Below are 18,824 nucleotides of genomic sequence, written 5' to 3'. Positions count from 1 at the left end.
GTGATCATTCACATTCATAAATGCATTTGTATACACTGAATAATGCAGTGAAAGAACGCACTCAAAATGCACACGCGCACTAGTATAACTAGACTTCATCAAGTAACTTTACATTAGCCTAGATGCGTGCACTCTGTAGACACGATTTGTTTAGTTTTTGAAATATACTTGATAATGTTAAAGCGCACATCGTTAAAACAAAAAACACGATATTATCGCAGATGATTATCGCAGATGATGGGGATATTTTGGGGATATTTAATTTTATTCTATCAATCAATAAATTCCACTAGAAACAAACTTTGTTGTATTATTTTATTTTAATACTGTGAAGCTGCTTTGATACAATCTGTATTGTGAAAAGCGCTATACAAATATACTTGATTTGATTTGATTTGATTTGATTTGATTTGATTTAGCTATATCGCACACCCCTATATTGACCTTATCGTCATCATCATCATTATCATCATAACAAGAAATTATTGTACTGCAGCTAAACAATTTTGCATTATGGATTTAAATTTTGTATCTGTTGAACAGCAAACATAAACAAAAAGAAGTAATAAACTCATTATTTTCATTAATTTTACAAAGTAAACAATTTGTTTGCATTTGCGCGAGCATATTCACGCAGCGCTGTCTCGCGAGCGCAGTGCACGTTTTTGAATTCCAACGGTCGAGATGAGACTGATCCTATTCCCCGTCTGCTGATTTAAATTGATGGTCTGACGGAAATATTGTTGTGGTAAGTCAGATAAATACAGATAAATACGATTTTTTAAGTAATTTACTGTTATAAGCTTTAAACCCATTAGTAATGAAGTTGTCAATGTTTCTACAGCGGATTTACACTAAAACACGAAAGAGCCTGGGCCCTCATTTATCAATGGTGCGTACGGACAGATTTGTGCGTAGTGAGTGCGTAAGAACAATTTCACGCAAAGTGTGGGATTCACCAAGTTGTACTTATACGTAGAAATGTGTGTAAATATAAGCACACCTCTGAGCATGCTTACGCAGATAATCTAGTGGTAGAATAGCGACACTACACATAAAAAGCATTTAAGAGTGTCACAGTAAGCATTAAGCAATCCACATATGTCCTGTGTTTCCTTTAAAACACTCAATTTATAATTTGTCTAGTTTTAAACACAATGCTTAATTGGTGTCAAACCCTATAAAAGACAGATGTGAAATATATTTGTCTCAGTGCAATGGCTTATCTTGCGTTATTGGAAGACTTGGCAAACAATGCGCTCCGCAGAGAGCGCGTTTTCCAAGATCGCGCTGATCTGCTTGGCGAGAGCACAGAGTGGCTTCTAAGTAGGTACCGCTTTCCCAAAAATGTACTGCTGGATTTGTGTCGTGATTTAGGACCAGTGTTGGAGAGAGAAACAAATCGCACAAAAGCCATTCCCGTGCACATCCAACTCCTGTCCACCCTTGGATTTTTAGCTACTGGCACATTTCAGCGTGAGGTTGGAGACATATGTGGTATATCCCAGCCATCAGTGAGTAGGATCATGCCGGCAGTGTTGGATGCAATTATTTCCTTGGCCCCAACCTACATCCAGTTCCCTTATCGAAATCCTCAACAAGCCGCAATAAAACGGGACTTTCATGCCATTGCTAGATTCCCAAACATAATTGGAGCTATAGACTGCACCCACATCGCCATAAAAGCACCATCAACCAACGAATTTAATTATGTAAATAGAAAAGGGTTTCATTCTGTTAACGTGCAAATAATTTGTGATGCAAATTTGTTGTTATTAAACGTCGTTGCGCGGTGGCCTGGAGGAACACACGACTCATTCGTTCTGCAGAATAGCTCTGTGGGTGTGCGTCTCCAAGAAGGCGCTGTTGAGGATGGCTGGCTCATTGGTGAATTTAAGGCTACAACATGTTTAAAATGCTATTGTAGGGCTATGTACAATTACTTAAAACTATTTCATCATTAGGTGATCAAGGTTACCCGCTAAAGCCATGGCTAATGACCCCCCTAACCAACCCGAGGACCGAGCAGGAACAGGCGTACAACCGTGCCCATGCGCGCTCAAGGAGCATAGTTGAGCGCGCAATAGGCCTGCTGAAAGGACGATGGCTGTGTCTGTCAAGCACGGGAGGGACACTGCAGTATCAGCCAGAAAAAGCATGCAAAATCATCATGGCTTGCAGTGTGCTACACAACTTGGCCATCAGACAGGGCATCCCTCTGCAGGAACCCCCAAGACCAGACGGCCCTATGCCCGATGCAGTGCCCCTGCCACCTCCTAATGCCGCTGGCATTCAGACAAGACAGAGGATCATACAGACATTTTAGGTAAGTCTGGCCATTGGTCGAGTGCAGAAACATTACAGCGATTTCATTTTGTGTTTTGCAGCTTTCGTGGAAACAAATAACTGAAATCACATTAGTCAGCGGTTTATGGTTTATTAGCAATTGTATTTGCGCAAGAGGCAATCTGTTTCAGAGACTCGTTGATTTGAATCAATACATTCGTTATGTTGCTCAGTTGATCCTTTAGGTCATTAATGGATTTTGTTGTTTCCTCTTGATTTTGTAGCACCGCCTCACTCAGCACTCTTGGCGCACGGCGCATGGAAGGGGCAATGGATGGGCCCGGCTCCTCAAGCTCCTCAGGCACAACGGGTGTCGCTATTAAGGAAACACATGTTCACATTAATTTAATTGAGTTTTTCCTATGAATGATTTCATTAAAAGTTTACAAATTGAAATAAAATGTATGCAAACACAATATCCTATTCCAGTTGGTTTATTTTACCTTCACTTTGGGTGTTAGATGGCCCGGTTTGTTCTGTTGCAAGAGCATCAGTGTCACCGTCCTTAGTAATCCCGGACAGAGCCGTGTCTCCGATGATGCAGGCTATGCGGTTGTCCAATGGGGAAAGTTCCGTTGTTGTCTGTCCTCCTCCAGTTGCGGACATTTCTCGTCTGTGTGCTGTGACACGTTTTTTAGCCAATACTTTAATATCAAACCATTTTTTTTTTATTTCTGGGACAGTTCTCTCCTCAGACCCAACGGAATTAACTGCATTGGTGACATTCTCCCATGCAGCATTTTTTCTTTTATTTGTAATTCCTCCTGCAGTGAATGAACTAAACAATATCTGTTGGTTGGATTCAACTTCATTTACAAGTATCTCTAATTCTGTGTTTGTGAAGTTCCTCTTCTTTGCTCTCTTTGCCATTATTGCAGTGAGGAAAAAACACAATCACGTAATTTTTAAAGGGAAGTGTTGTCACCATATATGGTTAATTGGAGGCGTTTCCGAATGCTAATGACCATGAATGTGAACGAGCATGGTACTTACGCACATGTGGTATTTATCAACAATGATTGCTTACTCATGTGCGTAAGAACAGCGTGCGCATGTTTGATAAATGCGGATTTTCTTGTACTTAGGCACATTCTAAATTTCATTCGTTGGACAAAATATAGAACCTTTTCTACGCACTGTTGATAAATGAGGGCCCTGAACCGCGACAGTGTCACAAGTTGCCTTACGTTTCATCGGTAAGTTTTGTTGTGCTTGTTGCAAACTGTTAAATTGTGTTTAGACAGTATAAGAGGCTTCAACCCCCATATTTTTCGTCTCAGCCCCCCTAAAACTATAATCAGCTATCTGAACGATCAGGCCAGTGCTGCTGCTTCTTCAGTAAAGTTTATCATTCTCTCTTGTTTACTGATAGTGGTTAAATGTACTCGCAGTCTCGCACTTCGGCTCAGAATGCTTTTATGATGCTAGATAATTGTAAACAGCCCAGTGTGAACACTATTGTGATTCACTTCAACCTTTTCAAACTTTATGAATTATTATTTTATATTCAAGTCAAGTGGTGTCTAAGGAACTGGAAGCAGGCCAGGGTATGGCTGTTTCTAAAGCACACACAGCTTAAAGGGATAGGCCTAGTTCACTTTAAAATGAAAATTATGTCATCCTTTACTCAACCTCAAGTTGTTTCAAACCTGTATGAATTTCTTTCTTCTGCTGAACACAAGGGAAGATATTTTGAAGAATGTCAGTAACCAAACAGTTAACTGGAAGCATTGACTTACATAGTAGGAAAAAAAAAATACTATGGAAGTCAATGGTTCCAGTTAACTGTTTGGTTACTGACATTCTTCAAAATATCTTCCCTTGTGTTCAGCAGAAGAAAGAAATATTACATAGAAAAGTCATGCAAATTTTGGGCAAAATGGGGTTGACTAAATGATCATTTTTGATGGAATTTTCTTATAAGTTATTTTATATAAGTTATTTCACAAATAATTTATATGTTTTTCCAACTTGCAGGAATCAGTAAAGCCAACTCCGACTGTAGTTTTTCATGAAGCTTCAAACCCCCTCCATGCAAAAAGAGCCAGCATCAGTATGGAGGGTGTCAACATTGTAAGCGCAGAAATGGATGTGATGGAGGCAATGGAGTGCCTCTTTGCTACTTATTTCGTATTCAGTGTGGAATACCCCAAGCACATCACTCACACGATGAATTTTGTTGAGCACTACCTGTTTAAACTCTCCAGCAGCCAAAAAAAAACTGTCTGTCCCAGTGCTCAAAATGTATAATCAATTATCTTAATACTTTGATATGTCATGAATAGTGCTAATTTAAAGTTGTAAATATGAGGCGATTGATGTTATTCTGAAATGCTGATCTGAATTTTGAATCTGTTATTACAATTCTTTATGAGTGTTATTAATGTAAATTTGTACTTGATGTTCTGAAATGCTGATCTGAATTTTAATCTATGTATTCACATTCTTTATGAGTGATATTAATATGAATTTGTAGATTTGAAGTACTTCTATATCTGTATATTTCCATTGTGACTTATATTAATATGGATTTGTAGTTTTGAGGAACTTGACGTTGTTCTAACACTGATGGGAATTTAGATGAATCTGTATATTTTCATTATTTATTAGTGATAGATTAATGTAATTTTGTACATTTTATGGACTTATTTTGTAATATGTAGGTGAAACTCTATTTTCATTATTTATGAGAGATTTTTTAAATGGTTGATGTTTTAATGTTGATTTGTACATTTAAAGCCTTGAATACTTGAAATTACAGTAGCATTCTTTCAGTAATAGTAATTATTTTTGTTAATATAAATAAATTACTAGTTCTATGCACTTTGGGTGTGCTTTTTTTCAGTATTCAAGGGTGACTTTTTTTTATGTGAATTACATTTTTACATTTTAGGGTCTTGATGTTTGTCAATAATATGAAATATTTAATCCGGAAAGAACAAAACAAATGATAATGAATGAACCCCTAAAAGGTTCCATATAGAACCTTTTTCCTGGTTACAAAGAACCCTAAAGGGTTCTTTTGATTGAACCCTTAAAAAGGGTTCTATATAGAACCTTTTAGGGGTTCCAAATACGTAGCGCCTGATAGAACCTTTTAAGGTTCTATATAGAACCGTCCTTTTCTTCTAAGAGTGCAGGCAACACGATCTCATGAAAGTGCGTATCTATAGCACGAATGATATGTCTCGTCGTATCATTTATACGCCAAAAAGAGTTTTTGCGTTCAAATGATACGCACTGTAAACCCCTTCGGTAGGATTAGGGGTGAGGAGTGCGTGCGTATTACACGCCTTAAAGTAAAGTACGCGAAAACTGCGTATCATATGTACGCAAAAACTCTTTTTGGCGTATAAGGGTGATTCTCCAACTACAGGCACTTTTGTGTCCTTGGCCTTTTTTTGTAAATGAATAAACAAACAAGTGCCGAAATAAACTGTCATTATGAAGTTCAATGCTCCAACATCCTAGTAACCACCAAATCTTGCCCCTTTTTTCTTTTAAAAATGCTTTTTCATGGCGGTTTATTAGCAGATTTTGCAGTTTTATGCTTGTCCCCAACCCAGACTGGCCCTCTTTGAATGTTAGAAAATTATATTAAAGGATCGATTAAAAAATATTTTTTAACATGTTTGTCTTAAGGACAAATAAAATATCATACCATCGAAATTCCATATGTATATCATAATTTTTAATCTATTTTTGGAATGAAATAAGTCTGTCCCCAGGTTTTCCGTCATTTCCACCTTCATCAACAAAATCCACTTTAAATAGATCCACCTTAAATATTTTATTTACTTGGAAATAATAGTGACAAGGACATATTAGTTGAAGATGAAACTTCAGGCTCCTGCTCTTCAGCACAAGAAAATAAATCAAGGTAACTCAAGCTTTTATACAGAGTATTTTTATTCAGTCATTTCCACCTTGGCTGTAGTTCAGTTGAATTATGTACAACAAATATGAAAATGTATTTGTTTACGAGTAAACAACATAAGTCCAAAAGTAGCTAAGCCTGACATGAAGGTGTGCTAATATTGCAGAAAAACTGCTAAAATGTCATTTCCACCTCCGTCATTTCCACCTCTGAGAAATTACAGGTGTAGCTTTGGACATGATATATGCTGTTTTTGTGCGCTATTTGCATGTTCTCATGACATATTTGTGTTTTTGGACTGAGAACTTTATAGGCTTTATCACCATTCCAGTACACTCTAAATTTATTTTTATTTATCTATATTTATATGAATGTTTTGAGTAGGTTCATATAATTTGCATATCATTTATAATCATTATTTTTAAAACTACTAGGCATACTGTTCAACTCATATAGCCTATGTTAAATAATAAAATACATGGTTAAAAATATTTTGGACCGGCAATTTAAGTAAAAATAAACAGAAACAAATCTTTCCACCATGAACCGTCATTTCCACCACTACAGTTTTTTAGAAAAAAAATAAGAATAACCAATGATGTGGATCTAAATGTATTTTAAATCAAGTAGTAATAGTTCATTACTTACAATATATGTGTGAGTGACTTATAATAGACCTGAGCAAAAATGACATGCTGTAGGCAAAAATCCCAACTCGTGGCATTTAGCAACTTTAAATAAAAATGCATTAAGTTCATGAAGTATTAAGATTTATTTTGTTACATGATTAGGTACTGATGTTGTTGACAGATAGCCTACATAATCTTATATAACAGTTTTACAATATTATATTGTAATAAAATACATAAATTGAAAAGTGGTGGAATTTACATCTTTGAAAGCGCTCTTCAGAAAAACTGTTAAAAAAAAAAAAAACTAATCCATGGAATTGTAAAACTGCCCACTGTTATATTGTGTTAGAAGACAAATGAATGGAGCTAGGAAGATTGTTTTAAGAGTGTTTTAAGAGTGAATTTTCCATAAACTCACAGTGCCAAAAGTGCTCCTAGTTGGAGAATCACCCTCAAATGATAAGTGAAATATCATTCGTGCTAGATATGCACTTTCATGAGATCTGGTCGTCTGGACTGCATTGGACCGGTTCTCAAAGTCGGCCGATTTTATTCCCTTGCCTAAATTATCCTCTCGTTGATCACGTCTTTCGCATTCATGGCCTCTAATTTGACGTGGTTTCTGACAGGGGACCCCAATTTATGTCAATTTTGGAAGTAATCTTGTCGGTTATTTGGGGCGCATGCGAGCTATAGCTCTCGTTCAACGTGAAGTTTAGCACCAAAATGGAAATATTTGCACGACTTTCTAACATTTACAGATGGAGTAAGCTAGATATACAGTGAGGAAAATAAGTATTTGAACACCCTGCTATTTTGCAAGTTCTCCCACTTAGAAATCATGGAGGGGTCTGAAATTGTCATCGTAGGTGCATGTCCACTGTGAGAGACATAATCTAAAAAAAAAAATCCAGCAATCACAATGTATGATTTTTTAACTATTTATTTGTATGATACAGCTGCAAATAAGTATTTGAACACGTGAGAAAATCAATGTTAATATTTGGTACAGTAGCCTTTGTTTGCAATTACAGAGGTCAAACGCTTCCTGTAGTTTTTCACCAGGTTTGCACACACTGCAGGAGGGATTTTGGCCCACTCCTCCACACAGATCTTCTCTAGATCAGTCAGGTTTCTGGGCTGTCGCTGAGAAACACGGAGTTTGAGCTCCCTCCAAAGATTCTCTATTGGGTTTAGGTCTGGAGACTGGCTAGGCCACGCCAGAACCTTGATATGCTTCTTACAGAGCCACTCCTTGGTTATCCTGGCTGTGTGCTTCGGGTCATTGTCATGTTGGAAGACCCAGCCTCGACCCATCTTCAATGCTCTAACTGAGGGAAGGAGGTTGTTCCCCAAAATCTCGCAATACATGGCCCCGGTCATCCTCTCCTTAATACAGTGCAGTCGCCCTGTCCCATGTGCAGAAAAACACCCACAAAGCATGATGCTACCACCCCCATGCTTCACAGTAGGGATGGTGTTCTTGGGATGGTACTCATCATTCTTCTTCCTCCAAACACGTTTAGTGGAATTATGACCAAAAAGTTCTATTTTGGTCTCATCTGACCACATGACTTTCTCCCATGACTCCTCTGGATCATCCAAATGGTCATTGGCAAACTTAAGACGGGCCTTGACATGTGCTGGTTTAAGCAGGAGAACCTTTCGTGCCATGCATGATTTCAAACCATGATGTCTTAAGCCACTTTCCGACCGGAGGAACCTTTTCACAGTTCCTAGAACTATTGGCTAAAGTACCCGGATGTCGGCGTGTTCGCACCGCAGGAACTAGGAACGATTTTAGTTCTAGGAACTCCATTTGTAGAAACTAATTTGGGTCCTACTTCAGAGTAGGGTCTAAACCAGCACTATAGGAACTATCCGTGACGTTAGTGTGCGCTGATTGACCGAACGCACGCGGAACACCAGCACCCGCCATTTTTAAAACAGCTAGAATGTAAACACACAGATTATAGCCTATATATTTACTCCATAAACTAACTATACAAACATGGAAAACAGTGATAGATGGGTCTCTAAACCTTTATGCTGAAGAGAAAATCCAACGCAACTTTGAGGGGACCAAGCCAAACATGATTATGTTTATCTGCCCAGCTAGCAACACTGGACATCAACCACACGGCATAGGCTAATAACCTTTTTTCATATACTGTCTACTTTCTATAACAGTTCTATCTAATAAGATATTAAACAGTACTGTTAGATTGCTAACTAATAAACACAGAGAATGTGAGCATTGTTTGCTCTGGCGGTCTCAGTGCCGCCAAAATAAAGGTCTGTCGCGCCGTCAAAATAAAAGTCACTGTGCTTGCGTCACTCCCTTACCCCTCCTACCAGTTCCCAGTGCGAACGCAAACAGCAAAACCGAGTTTGGGGGAGAGTAGTTCTTAGAACTGTTTAGAAGTGGACAGTTCCTAGAACTAAGTTCCTATAACTACTTGATCGGAAAGCGGCTTTAGTGTATTACCAACAGTAACCTTGGAAACGGTGGTCCCAGCTCTTTTCAGGTCATTGACCAGCTCCTCCCATGTAGTTCTGGGCTGATTTCTCACCTTTCTTAGGATCATTGAGACCCCACGAGGTGAGATCTTGCATGGAGCCCCAGTCCGAGGGAGATTGACAGTCATGTTTAGCTTCTTCCATTTTCTAATGATTGCTCCAACAGTGGACCTTTTTTCACCAAGCTGCTTGGCAATTTCCCCGTAGCCCTTTCCAGCCTTGTGGAGGTGTACAATTTTGTCTCTAGTGTCTTTGGACAGCTCTTTGGTCTTGGCCATGTTAGTAGTTGGATTCTTACTGATTGTATGGGGTGGACAGGTGTCTTTATGCAGCTAACGACCTCAAAAAGGTGCATCTAATTTAGGATAATAAATGGAGTGGAGGTGGACATTTTAAAGGCAGACTAACAGGTCTTTGAGGGTCAGAATTCTAGCTGATAGACAGGTGTTCAAATACTTATTTGCAGCTGTATCATACAAATAAATTGTTAAAAAATCATATATTGTGATTTCTGGATTTTTTTTTTTAGATTATGTCTCTCACAGTGGACATGCACCTACGATGACAATTTCAGACCCCTCCATGATTTCCAAGTGGGAGAACTTGCAAAATAGCAGGGTGTTCAAATACTTATTTTCCTCACTGTACATGTGAAATGTAAGTTTTGCTCTGAGGAAAACGCATACAACAGCATAAAATAAATGCTGTTTACTGTGGTGAATCGATTTGATCCATAAATCTCTGGGCTGCTTAAGAAAAGCGTGCACGCGCAATTATCTAGACTAGATAAACCTGGTTCAAATTAGTGGGATTGCGTGAACTTCAATTACCTTTAATGAAACCGCTTTAGCTCCGATTATTTGTTAGGTTCATTCAAGTCAGGTGTTGTAGTTTAATCCCCGCTTTTCTTTGCATCTTTTATATGAAACAGTCCTCAGGTTCATCAACTCCACCTCCCACGATGATCTAGATTAGACTTCAGTTTCAGAGTCCTATAAAAGAGCCTCTTCTGTCTGATCTGAGAGTCGATGGCTGCTGTGCTGATATTGGTGAAGTTTCAGGATTTTGATATTGCCTACAATACAAGAACCGTGAGTAGACTATGTGTTTTTTTAAAAAGTAAACAACAACAACAAAAAACTGTTGCTTAATAATTGATATTTGAGTTATGACTAGTTTTTGTCAAAAGAATTGTAAAGTAGATTTTGATGGATTTTTCCAATCTTTTGGAATGATAGATTTGAACTTTAATGTTTGACTGTTTTTTAGATGGGACCATCTAAACCCCAGGAAAGGTAATTCTGTTCAGGCTCCTATGACTTTGTCTCTATCTCTATCCTGGATAAATCTGATTAACTTTTCTAAAACGGCTGTATAAAATTCAGTACTAGTCTGTCTGTCGCTGCAGTGAAGTGAGAATCGAACACTCTCTGAATAAGAAAGAGAAGGAGTTTGTAGCCAGAAGGAGAAATGATGTTCTGCAAAGCCTGAAGAAACTTCAGATAAACTGCAGTGAGGTAATATTATACTCTGTTTATTTGCTTGGATATTTATAAATGGTGTTTTAGCTGATGAACATCAATTGTTTGGTCATTTAAACTGTATTTCAGCATGAGGTGCCAAACATTGCATTACTGGGATCTGGAGGAGGAGAAAGAGCCATGGTGGGTTTGCTGGGATCCCTGGATCAACTCAAGAAAGCAGGTCTTCTGGATTGTATGCTTTATCTGAGCGGAGTCTCTGGATCCACCTGGTAACGTACATGCACACACGCACACGCACATGTTGAATGTCATAAATGAGAGCATATGTTGTTCCTCTGAAGGTGCATGGCCTCCTTATATCAGGAGCCAGACTGGTCCACCAAACTAGAGACTGTGAAAGACAAGATCGTCCAGAGACTCAGCGGTCCTAGAGTCAGCTGGACAGATGCTAATGCCAAACTGATGAAATATTACAAGGAGAAAGACCTATTCACCTTGACTGACGTCTGGGCAGTGATGTTCGTCATGACAATTGTGAAAGAGGTCTGTAACCATTCATAATACAACACTCAATGATGTATGATCTTAAAGAGCTGCTCACATTCAGTATTAAAAAGTGCTATTTTTAGTGTTTATAATGGCCAAGGAACCTGAAGCACAGGGGAAACAATACTGTAACATTCTTCTGATTACAAATTACTGCAAATCTACATGCAGTGTGGTCCGACGTCTGAGACCATATTGAAAATCTGAAGGTGTGGGTTTTTTTTGGGTTTTTTTTCACTTGAGTTTGTTTGTGACTGCACAAATTGTCCCAGGTCTCTCCAACACCAACATGATAAATAACAGCTGCTGAATTATTTTTTTTCACTTCAGATTGACGAACACCCACTCTCAGATCAGTGGGACCAGAAGAGTAAAGACCCGTTTCCAATCTACACAGCGATCGACAAGCACAGCAAACTGCACAAAGATGCAGGTCTGTGTGTGTGTGTGAGATAGACAGACAGAGTTAATGTGTTTGTGTCAGCTGTTATATGGGTGTTTCTGTCTGCAGACCCCTGGTTTGAGATCACTCCATATGAAGCCGGTTATTCCCTCATTGGAGCGTTTGTGGAAACATCCAACTTTGGCAGCAAGTTTGAAAATGGCCGTAAGATCAAGAACCAGCCTGAGATTGACATGCTGTACCTGCAAGGTAACAGACTCCGTTTTAAAGGAGAGTTTATTCATAAATCTAATTCTGTATTTCTTGCATTCTTCGGATTCTCCTTTATACGTTGACCTTAATAAGAGAAGTGTCAAATTGATCAATAGTATCTGGGATTGATCTGGAGATCAGGTCTGTCAAAACTAAGCCTTTATCATTGCATAGTGATTTAAAGGAAATATAATTTTGCTTAACAATTAATAAACCGTTAATGACAATTATATTCTTCAGTATTAAATACTGCTCCAAGAGTTGGGTGAAGACCCTAATGCAGCTTTGAGGCTAATCCACAATCATAAACCAAATAACAGGTGAGGATCAAAACCACAGGGTAAATGATCCAGATAAAAACAGAGTCCAAGACACAGGAAAATCCAGGGAGACATCAGAAGTTCAAAACCATGAGACGAAAAACCAGAAATGACAGTGTAACGCGTAAGAGTTTGCAATGAGTGAAAATGCAGGGCTTCTAGGCAGAGATTAACCAGATAATGAGACACAGGTGGAAGTGATGATCAAACAATGAGTCTCAGCAATGGGTTATGGGAATTGGAAGTTCATGATGGGAAAGCAGGGGGTCCTCTAGTGGAGATCATGGGTAATCCAGCTGGTGGTTGTATTACACTTTTTTTTTTTTTTTCATTTTTTTTTTTAAATATACATTTATTGTAAACACTTTTAAACTTGTGTTGTGTTTTCTGCAGCTCTGTGTGGCAGCGCTTTAGCTAATGTAGATGAAGAAAAGAAGTTACTCTTGGAAAAAATAAAAGGTGCAACTTCATTTGTTCTGAATATTTAGTTCGGTTTAAAGCTGACAGTCATCAATTAAACTTTAAATATATATTTCTTTTTTTTCACAGAGTTCTTAAATCATGTACCACCAACCGAAAAGATGGTTGAGGAAATGGGGAAAGGTAAAGCTTTTTTTTTTTTTTTTTTTTTTGTCCAATGCATTTCATTGAGCATTTAATGCTGAAAAATAAAAGTGAGCCATAATGATGATTATCACCCGATAACTGAATGTTATAAATTTGGGGATGGAAAGCACTTCCATTCAAGACATTTTGCACTGATCATGTTTGTTTGCTGTGTGTTTCTTCAGAAAATACAAACTCCCCTCCCATAGACAAAAGTCACCAGGTGCTCATTGATCTCGTGGACATGTATCTCTCGGTTTTGAATGACAAAGATCCGTCAGCTCATGATAAATCCATCAGAACAGCGCTGAACGGTAAGATTTTATAAAAGTGTAATATTTATAAAAAAAAAAAAGTAATGGCTTTTCAGCAACATTTAAATGGTAAAACAAACTAAACTAACACAAGATACACAAACCTGTATCAGATTTAAAAAAAACTCAATCATGTTCCCATCTTTTCCCAGAGCTCACTGGAGGCAAACATCAGCTGAGTTTTCCAAAGAAAAACCTGAATCCCTCTGATAAAGAAGCTGCAGAACAGCATATGAAACAATACACTGTGGATGTGTTTAAAGGATTGAGTCATAACTGGCCTTTTGGTAGGTTGAATTTTCTTTACAATGTGTTGATTTGTGTGTATATATATATATATATATATATATATATATATATATATATATATATATATATATATATATATATATATATATATATATATATATATATATACATTTTTTGCCAGATTAATGCATAAACCGAAATGTGTTGAATTCCATAAATCTTCCAGTTAGCTTCAACAAAGAACCACAGAAGAACATTTAGACATCCATTGATGTACTTTAAAGCTTTAACTATAATGAAACGTCAAAAACTTTCTCCAAAGAACCATATAGTCAACTAAAAACATACACAGAATTTAAAGAATATTTACTAAAGATAAAAACCACTATGTTTTACAGATCTTTGGGCGAGTGTTTTTGATTGCATGGACCAGTGGATCTGGGGCAGGAAATATGACTTTCTTCACAACATGAAAGGTGAGAACAGAAACTCATAGACAGATGCTAACTGGAAATTCATTGTGAATAATATAATAATGTTGTGATCCCTCAGATAAAGCAGTGCCCTCCGCTCTTCTGGAAAGTGAGACGAGAGACTATGAAGACGCTGGACTGTTTATCAACTCATCCTACTTCTCAGTGCTGAGAGAAGAGAGAGACATTGACCTCATCATTTCACTGGATTTCAGTGGAGGTGATCCTTTCGAGGTATTATACACACAGAGAATTCACTCATGTTAAAGGGGAAAAATCCATTAGAAATCATTTAAGCAGTGTCTCAGATTAAGGCGTTTGCAGTTTCTATGCAATGTGACGTCACATGTGTAGGCCCCGCCTATGATGGTTGACTGACTCCGCCCTATTAGTATAGACCCCACCCCTCAGTTAACATAGGCCCATCCACGGCAGCTGACTGACTCTGCCCTGTTAGCATAGGCCCCGCCCCTCAGTGAGCTGTACACAGTCCGCCATGTTTATTTCCTCACCAGAGCATTTACAGCAGTATTCAAGTAAGAAACATTCTTATTAAAGCTACTAAAGTAATTTAGTTGAGAGCAGTGAGGGATTTTATTTTATTCATATTAACAGCATATATCGCAGTAGGTGATGTATATTATACTGCTTTCACTTTAATACACAGATCTAATATACACATGCAGTTTCTTTCCCTGTTTACATTCACGGATATAACCAGCTGTGTTTGTGAACTGTTTTTGACATGATCTTGTGTGTATTTGACAGATTAAGTGCAATGAGACATGAAAGAGAATGGTTTAATGCTCGTGAGAACTGCAGTCACGTGAGCGTGACTGCGATAGAGATATAATCAAAACCAAACAGACTTTTTTTTTTTTTTTTTTTTTTTTTTTTACGAGCTGTAAAGGCTCCGCCCTCTTCTGGAAAGTGAGGCGGGATGGACCAGCAGCTCATTTACATTTAAAGATACATGTACAAAAACAGCATGTTTTCCTTCCACTTAAAAATGAGCATTTACAACATGGTAAAATAAATTATCTGTGGGGTATTTTGAGCTGAAACTTCACACACATTCTAGGGACACCTGAGACTTTGTCAACATTAGACACCTGATATTACATCTTGTAAAAATGCTGCTTTCCCCCCTCATGACATTCATAGTGACCATGGTCACACTAACCTAAAATGTAAAAATAAGTGCATGGGTTTATCTAACCATATTTATTTAAAACTGTCTGTCCAACCCTTTTAATCAAACAATGTGATTTCAACCACAGACAGTGACGAAAGCTGCTGAGACGTCCAAGAAACTAAACATCCCCTTCCCTGAAATCAACGTTCCCAATGGACACTCCGAGAAACCGAAGGAATTCTATGTGTTCAAAGGCCAAAACACTCCAACCGTGATACACATCCCTCTCTTTAATGTGGTCAACTGTGGAGGCAAGTTAAAGTCTTAATGTCCTGAATAAAACTGAAATATCAACTGTGTTCTGATTTCAGTATGTTAATGTTTCTTCAGATAAAATTGAGGAATGGAGGAAAAAATATAAGACCTTTCAAGGTTCTTACAGCAGCGATAAGATGATCACTGAACTGATGGAGGTCGCTGGAAAAAACATCACAAACAACAAAGACAATCTGCTGGAAGAGATTCGTCTGGCCGTAAATAAAAGCACAAATAATGAATGATAAATATCAGAGGTGTGCAGCGCTCTGAAACTAGGCGGCAAAGTTCTCAATGTTTGATTTAATGCAGCTGATCCCTTTAATACCATAACACCGACTGAATTACAACTATGGTTGTTGATAAAATATTGTATTACTTTGCTTCTGTTCCAATAAATCGTTGACTTAAAATAAGGTTTTGTCCTGGTCATTTGATATCAAACGGCACAAATGCTCATTATTATGAAACTGATAGTTATGGTCCTGGATGCTGATTGGACAATCCAGAGTTCAAGTGTACAATCTCATAACCCTTTATATTTTACCTTTTTTCTAGTATTTGGACATTCAGTATTTGGTGTGGCCTCTCTCACACAGAAACACGCATTTGATTTCTATATTTGAATCCGCCAATCAAATTTCTCACAGAAAGGATTCAAATATTCTCAGAGATGACACAGCTTTGACATTCAAGGGTACATAAAGCATCGCTTACACCACACAGCTGATATGGAGCAGAGTTTTGCCAGCTGTTTAGACTTTCCTTTTGGTAGCCCTGCCAGTCTTAGTCCACTAACAGTCAATTTGTGGACATGTCCCAGGCTGCCAAATATCAATGCCACAAACTTGCATGCATAGCCTAAGTTGCTGATCTTTGCAAGGAGGGGTTTGTATTTAGTCAGCCTTTTTCCAAAAATGCTATGTCCATATACAGATCATAAACACAACCTATTTCAAGGACTAGCACCTCCTTTCGATCTATATCCACGAGCATAACATCAGGGGTGTTAGGGATGTTACGAAACTCCTCATCAGCGCTGTTGAATCAGTCTGGTGTTATTCGTGAGTGTTTATACATGGGCATATTTTTTGGAAATATGTCTTGAACAGAACTGGCAATGAGATCAACAATACGGTCATGGCGTGCTGTGTATAACCCATTTACAATATGAGCAACTGATTCAAGGTGATCAGAGTTAGAATGCATTATACAGTGTGGATAGTGAATTTCAGGGTACCATAATGCTAGGTTGTATCTAGTTGGTAGCACCTGGGGCCGGTTTCACAAAGCTATTTTAGACCGGTCTATAGTGTTAGACAAGTCTAAAATTTGCTCATAGACTAGTCTAATGCATTGCAGTGTAGTCCTACTTCAGAGTCTTCAGTGCTTTGTGCAACGGTCTGATTTAGATGTCTGACTATCTACTATATCTAAGCCATAGTCAAAGTCTATTTTTGTGAAACCAGCCCCTGTAGTCTGGCCTTGACAGTGAAGCAAAGAATATCCTCCCCTATTGCAGCATTTCTGTAGCCTACATGGAATGAGATGAGAGGTAGAGTGGTCAGCAAAGTCAAGACATGCCAACTTTCCCTGCATTCTTAGTCCAGTCCAGTGTTGTTTTGTGTCCATCTGTTCGATGTTCAGTAAGGATCTTCTTGCTGTTGTGCTCTGTAGTGTGTGATGGGTCTGTGGCCACTGCGTCAGATACCTCTGGTGTAGTCTGTTGCACAGGTTGTTTAGGTCCGGCCAGTCTGAACGAACTCTGAAACCTGCGGCTTGTGTGTCCAGTTTACCGTTGCTTTTCCTCCTGAAGCCTAGGAAGCTGTCTCGGTTGCCTGTGGCCAAAGGGACCTTTCTCTTCCTGAGGTCCAATAAGAGGGAAGCTCTGGCTAGCTCTCTGACTGCAGCATTGTCATTTTTAAAGGATTAGTTCACCCCAAAATGAAAAGTTCCTAATAATTTACTCACCCCAATGCCATCCAAGATATCAATGTCTTTCTTTCCTCAGTGGGAGAGAAATTATGTTTTTTGAGGAAAACATTTCTGGATTTTTCTTCTAACAATGGACTTCATTGGTTACCATCGTTTTTAAGTCCAAATCAATGCAGTTTTAAAAGTCTTTGAAGTGTTTAAACGGGCTGTACGCGATCACAGCTGAAGAAGAGGTTATCTAGCAAAACGATAGGTCATTAAAAAAAAAAAAAAAAAAATTATAGACTTTTTACCTTCAATAGTTCGGATTGAGCTGATCAACAAACGGTCAGGGAACTACGTCATCACATTGAAAGGTCACGCCGGCGCCAGCAATTCTATTTGAACTACTATTCATATTCATCAGAATGTTATTATATTCATATTCACTGAATACTATTACTATATATATAATAGCAAACAATACTATTTGAACTATCCTCCGACGTACGGTCGCATTGTAAACAGTGGGATTGTCACGGAGTGACAAATGGGAACCATAAGAAATGGAACGAGTTCCCATGGGGAAACAGTTCCGGCGGGACATCAGGCCGGTTCCGGTGACCTGTCATGGCCGCCCGTGTTGATGAGCGACAGCTGCAGTGAATCATGAAGTGGCTATTTCAACGTTCGGCGTACAGCGTTGAGTGTTCAGTGTGTGGGGCGGTTGAGCTCAGTGTGTGTGGCGGTCAAAAAGTGCAGTAAGTGCGGCGGTTTGAGAAGAGAGAAGCGGCAGTCGAAGAGGAGAGGTGTAGACAAACAAAGCGGACCTGATCAAAATCGAGGTACAAGAAGACGAGAGGCAGAGGCGGCAGTTTGAAGGCACGAGTGTGCTTTGAGTTGCGGATTGTTGATCGAACTCGATGTCTCCTTTGAACTTGCCATCATAGTGGATCTGCCGGCCCGACGAGTTGAGGTGAAGGTATCCTTTTCACTTTTAAGTGGTGTGTATTGCAGTGTCTGACGATTGAAGTGAGCACGTGTGAAGATTTAAAGTGGTTTGACACATGCACGAGTATTTGAAAGCTTGATGTTACCAACACTCTAAAGCTCGGTCGGAGACTGTCCAGCCCGGTGGGGAGCTACGAATTAATGTGAACAAAGAGAGACTGCTAACTGCCACTGCTGCCTGCCATCACCGTTCTGTGGTAAGAAGACTCAGTTGTAACTGCTGGATTCTGTACTCACTACTGTTGTTCTGTGAACATAGAGAAACTGCTATCCGCCATTGCATGCTGCCTGCCATCACTGTTCTGCGGTAAGAAGACTCAGTTGTAACTGTTGGATTCTGCGCTCACCGCTGCTGCTTTGTGAATACAGAGAAACTGTTACCCGCCACTGCAAGTCACCGTGGTCCTGTGAAAAGAGAAAGCCCATC

General features: G+C 38.8%; 1 protein-coding gene across 1 annotated transcript in view; it reads left to right on the top strand.

The window, feature by feature from the left end:
- The window catches only part of LOC311083523 (cytosolic phospholipase A2 gamma-like), a 251,611-nt gene extending 235,730 nt beyond the window's left edge, over nucleotides 1–15,881 (top strand). Inside the window, exons 2-16 of the mRNA XM_084115110.1 lie at nucleotides 10,307–10,466; nucleotides 10,645–10,670; nucleotides 10,784–10,892; nucleotides 10,986–11,128; nucleotides 11,201–11,402; nucleotides 11,736–11,838; nucleotides 11,917–12,057; nucleotides 12,774–12,839; nucleotides 12,930–12,983; nucleotides 13,172–13,300; nucleotides 13,453–13,587; nucleotides 13,948–14,025; nucleotides 14,102–14,256; nucleotides 15,303–15,468; nucleotides 15,548–15,881. Coding sequence (XP_083971236.1) covers nucleotides 10,404–10,466; nucleotides 10,645–10,670; nucleotides 10,784–10,892; nucleotides 10,986–11,128; nucleotides 11,201–11,402; nucleotides 11,736–11,838; nucleotides 11,917–12,057; nucleotides 12,774–12,839; nucleotides 12,930–12,983; nucleotides 13,172–13,300; nucleotides 13,453–13,587; nucleotides 13,948–14,025; nucleotides 14,102–14,256; nucleotides 15,303–15,468; nucleotides 15,548–15,717 — 1,740 coding nt within the window. The 5' untranslated portion in view covers nucleotides 10,307–10,403 and the 3' untranslated portion in view covers nucleotides 15,718–15,881. The remainder of the gene's footprint in view (nucleotides 1–10,306; nucleotides 10,467–10,644; nucleotides 10,671–10,783; nucleotides 10,893–10,985; nucleotides 11,129–11,200; nucleotides 11,403–11,735; nucleotides 11,839–11,916; nucleotides 12,058–12,773; nucleotides 12,840–12,929; nucleotides 12,984–13,171; nucleotides 13,301–13,452; nucleotides 13,588–13,947; nucleotides 14,026–14,101; nucleotides 14,257–15,302; nucleotides 15,469–15,547) is intronic.
- The last annotated feature ends 2,943 nt before the right edge of the window (nucleotides 15,882–18,824 follow it).

Source organism: Abramis brama (genome assembly GCF_963993115.1).
Source record: "Abramis brama genome assembly, chromosome: 5".
Taxonomy (NCBI): domain Eukaryota; kingdom Metazoa; phylum Chordata; class Actinopteri; order Cypriniformes; family Leuciscidae; genus Abramis; species Abramis brama.
This window is presented reverse-complemented; position numbering and strand designations above follow the sequence as displayed.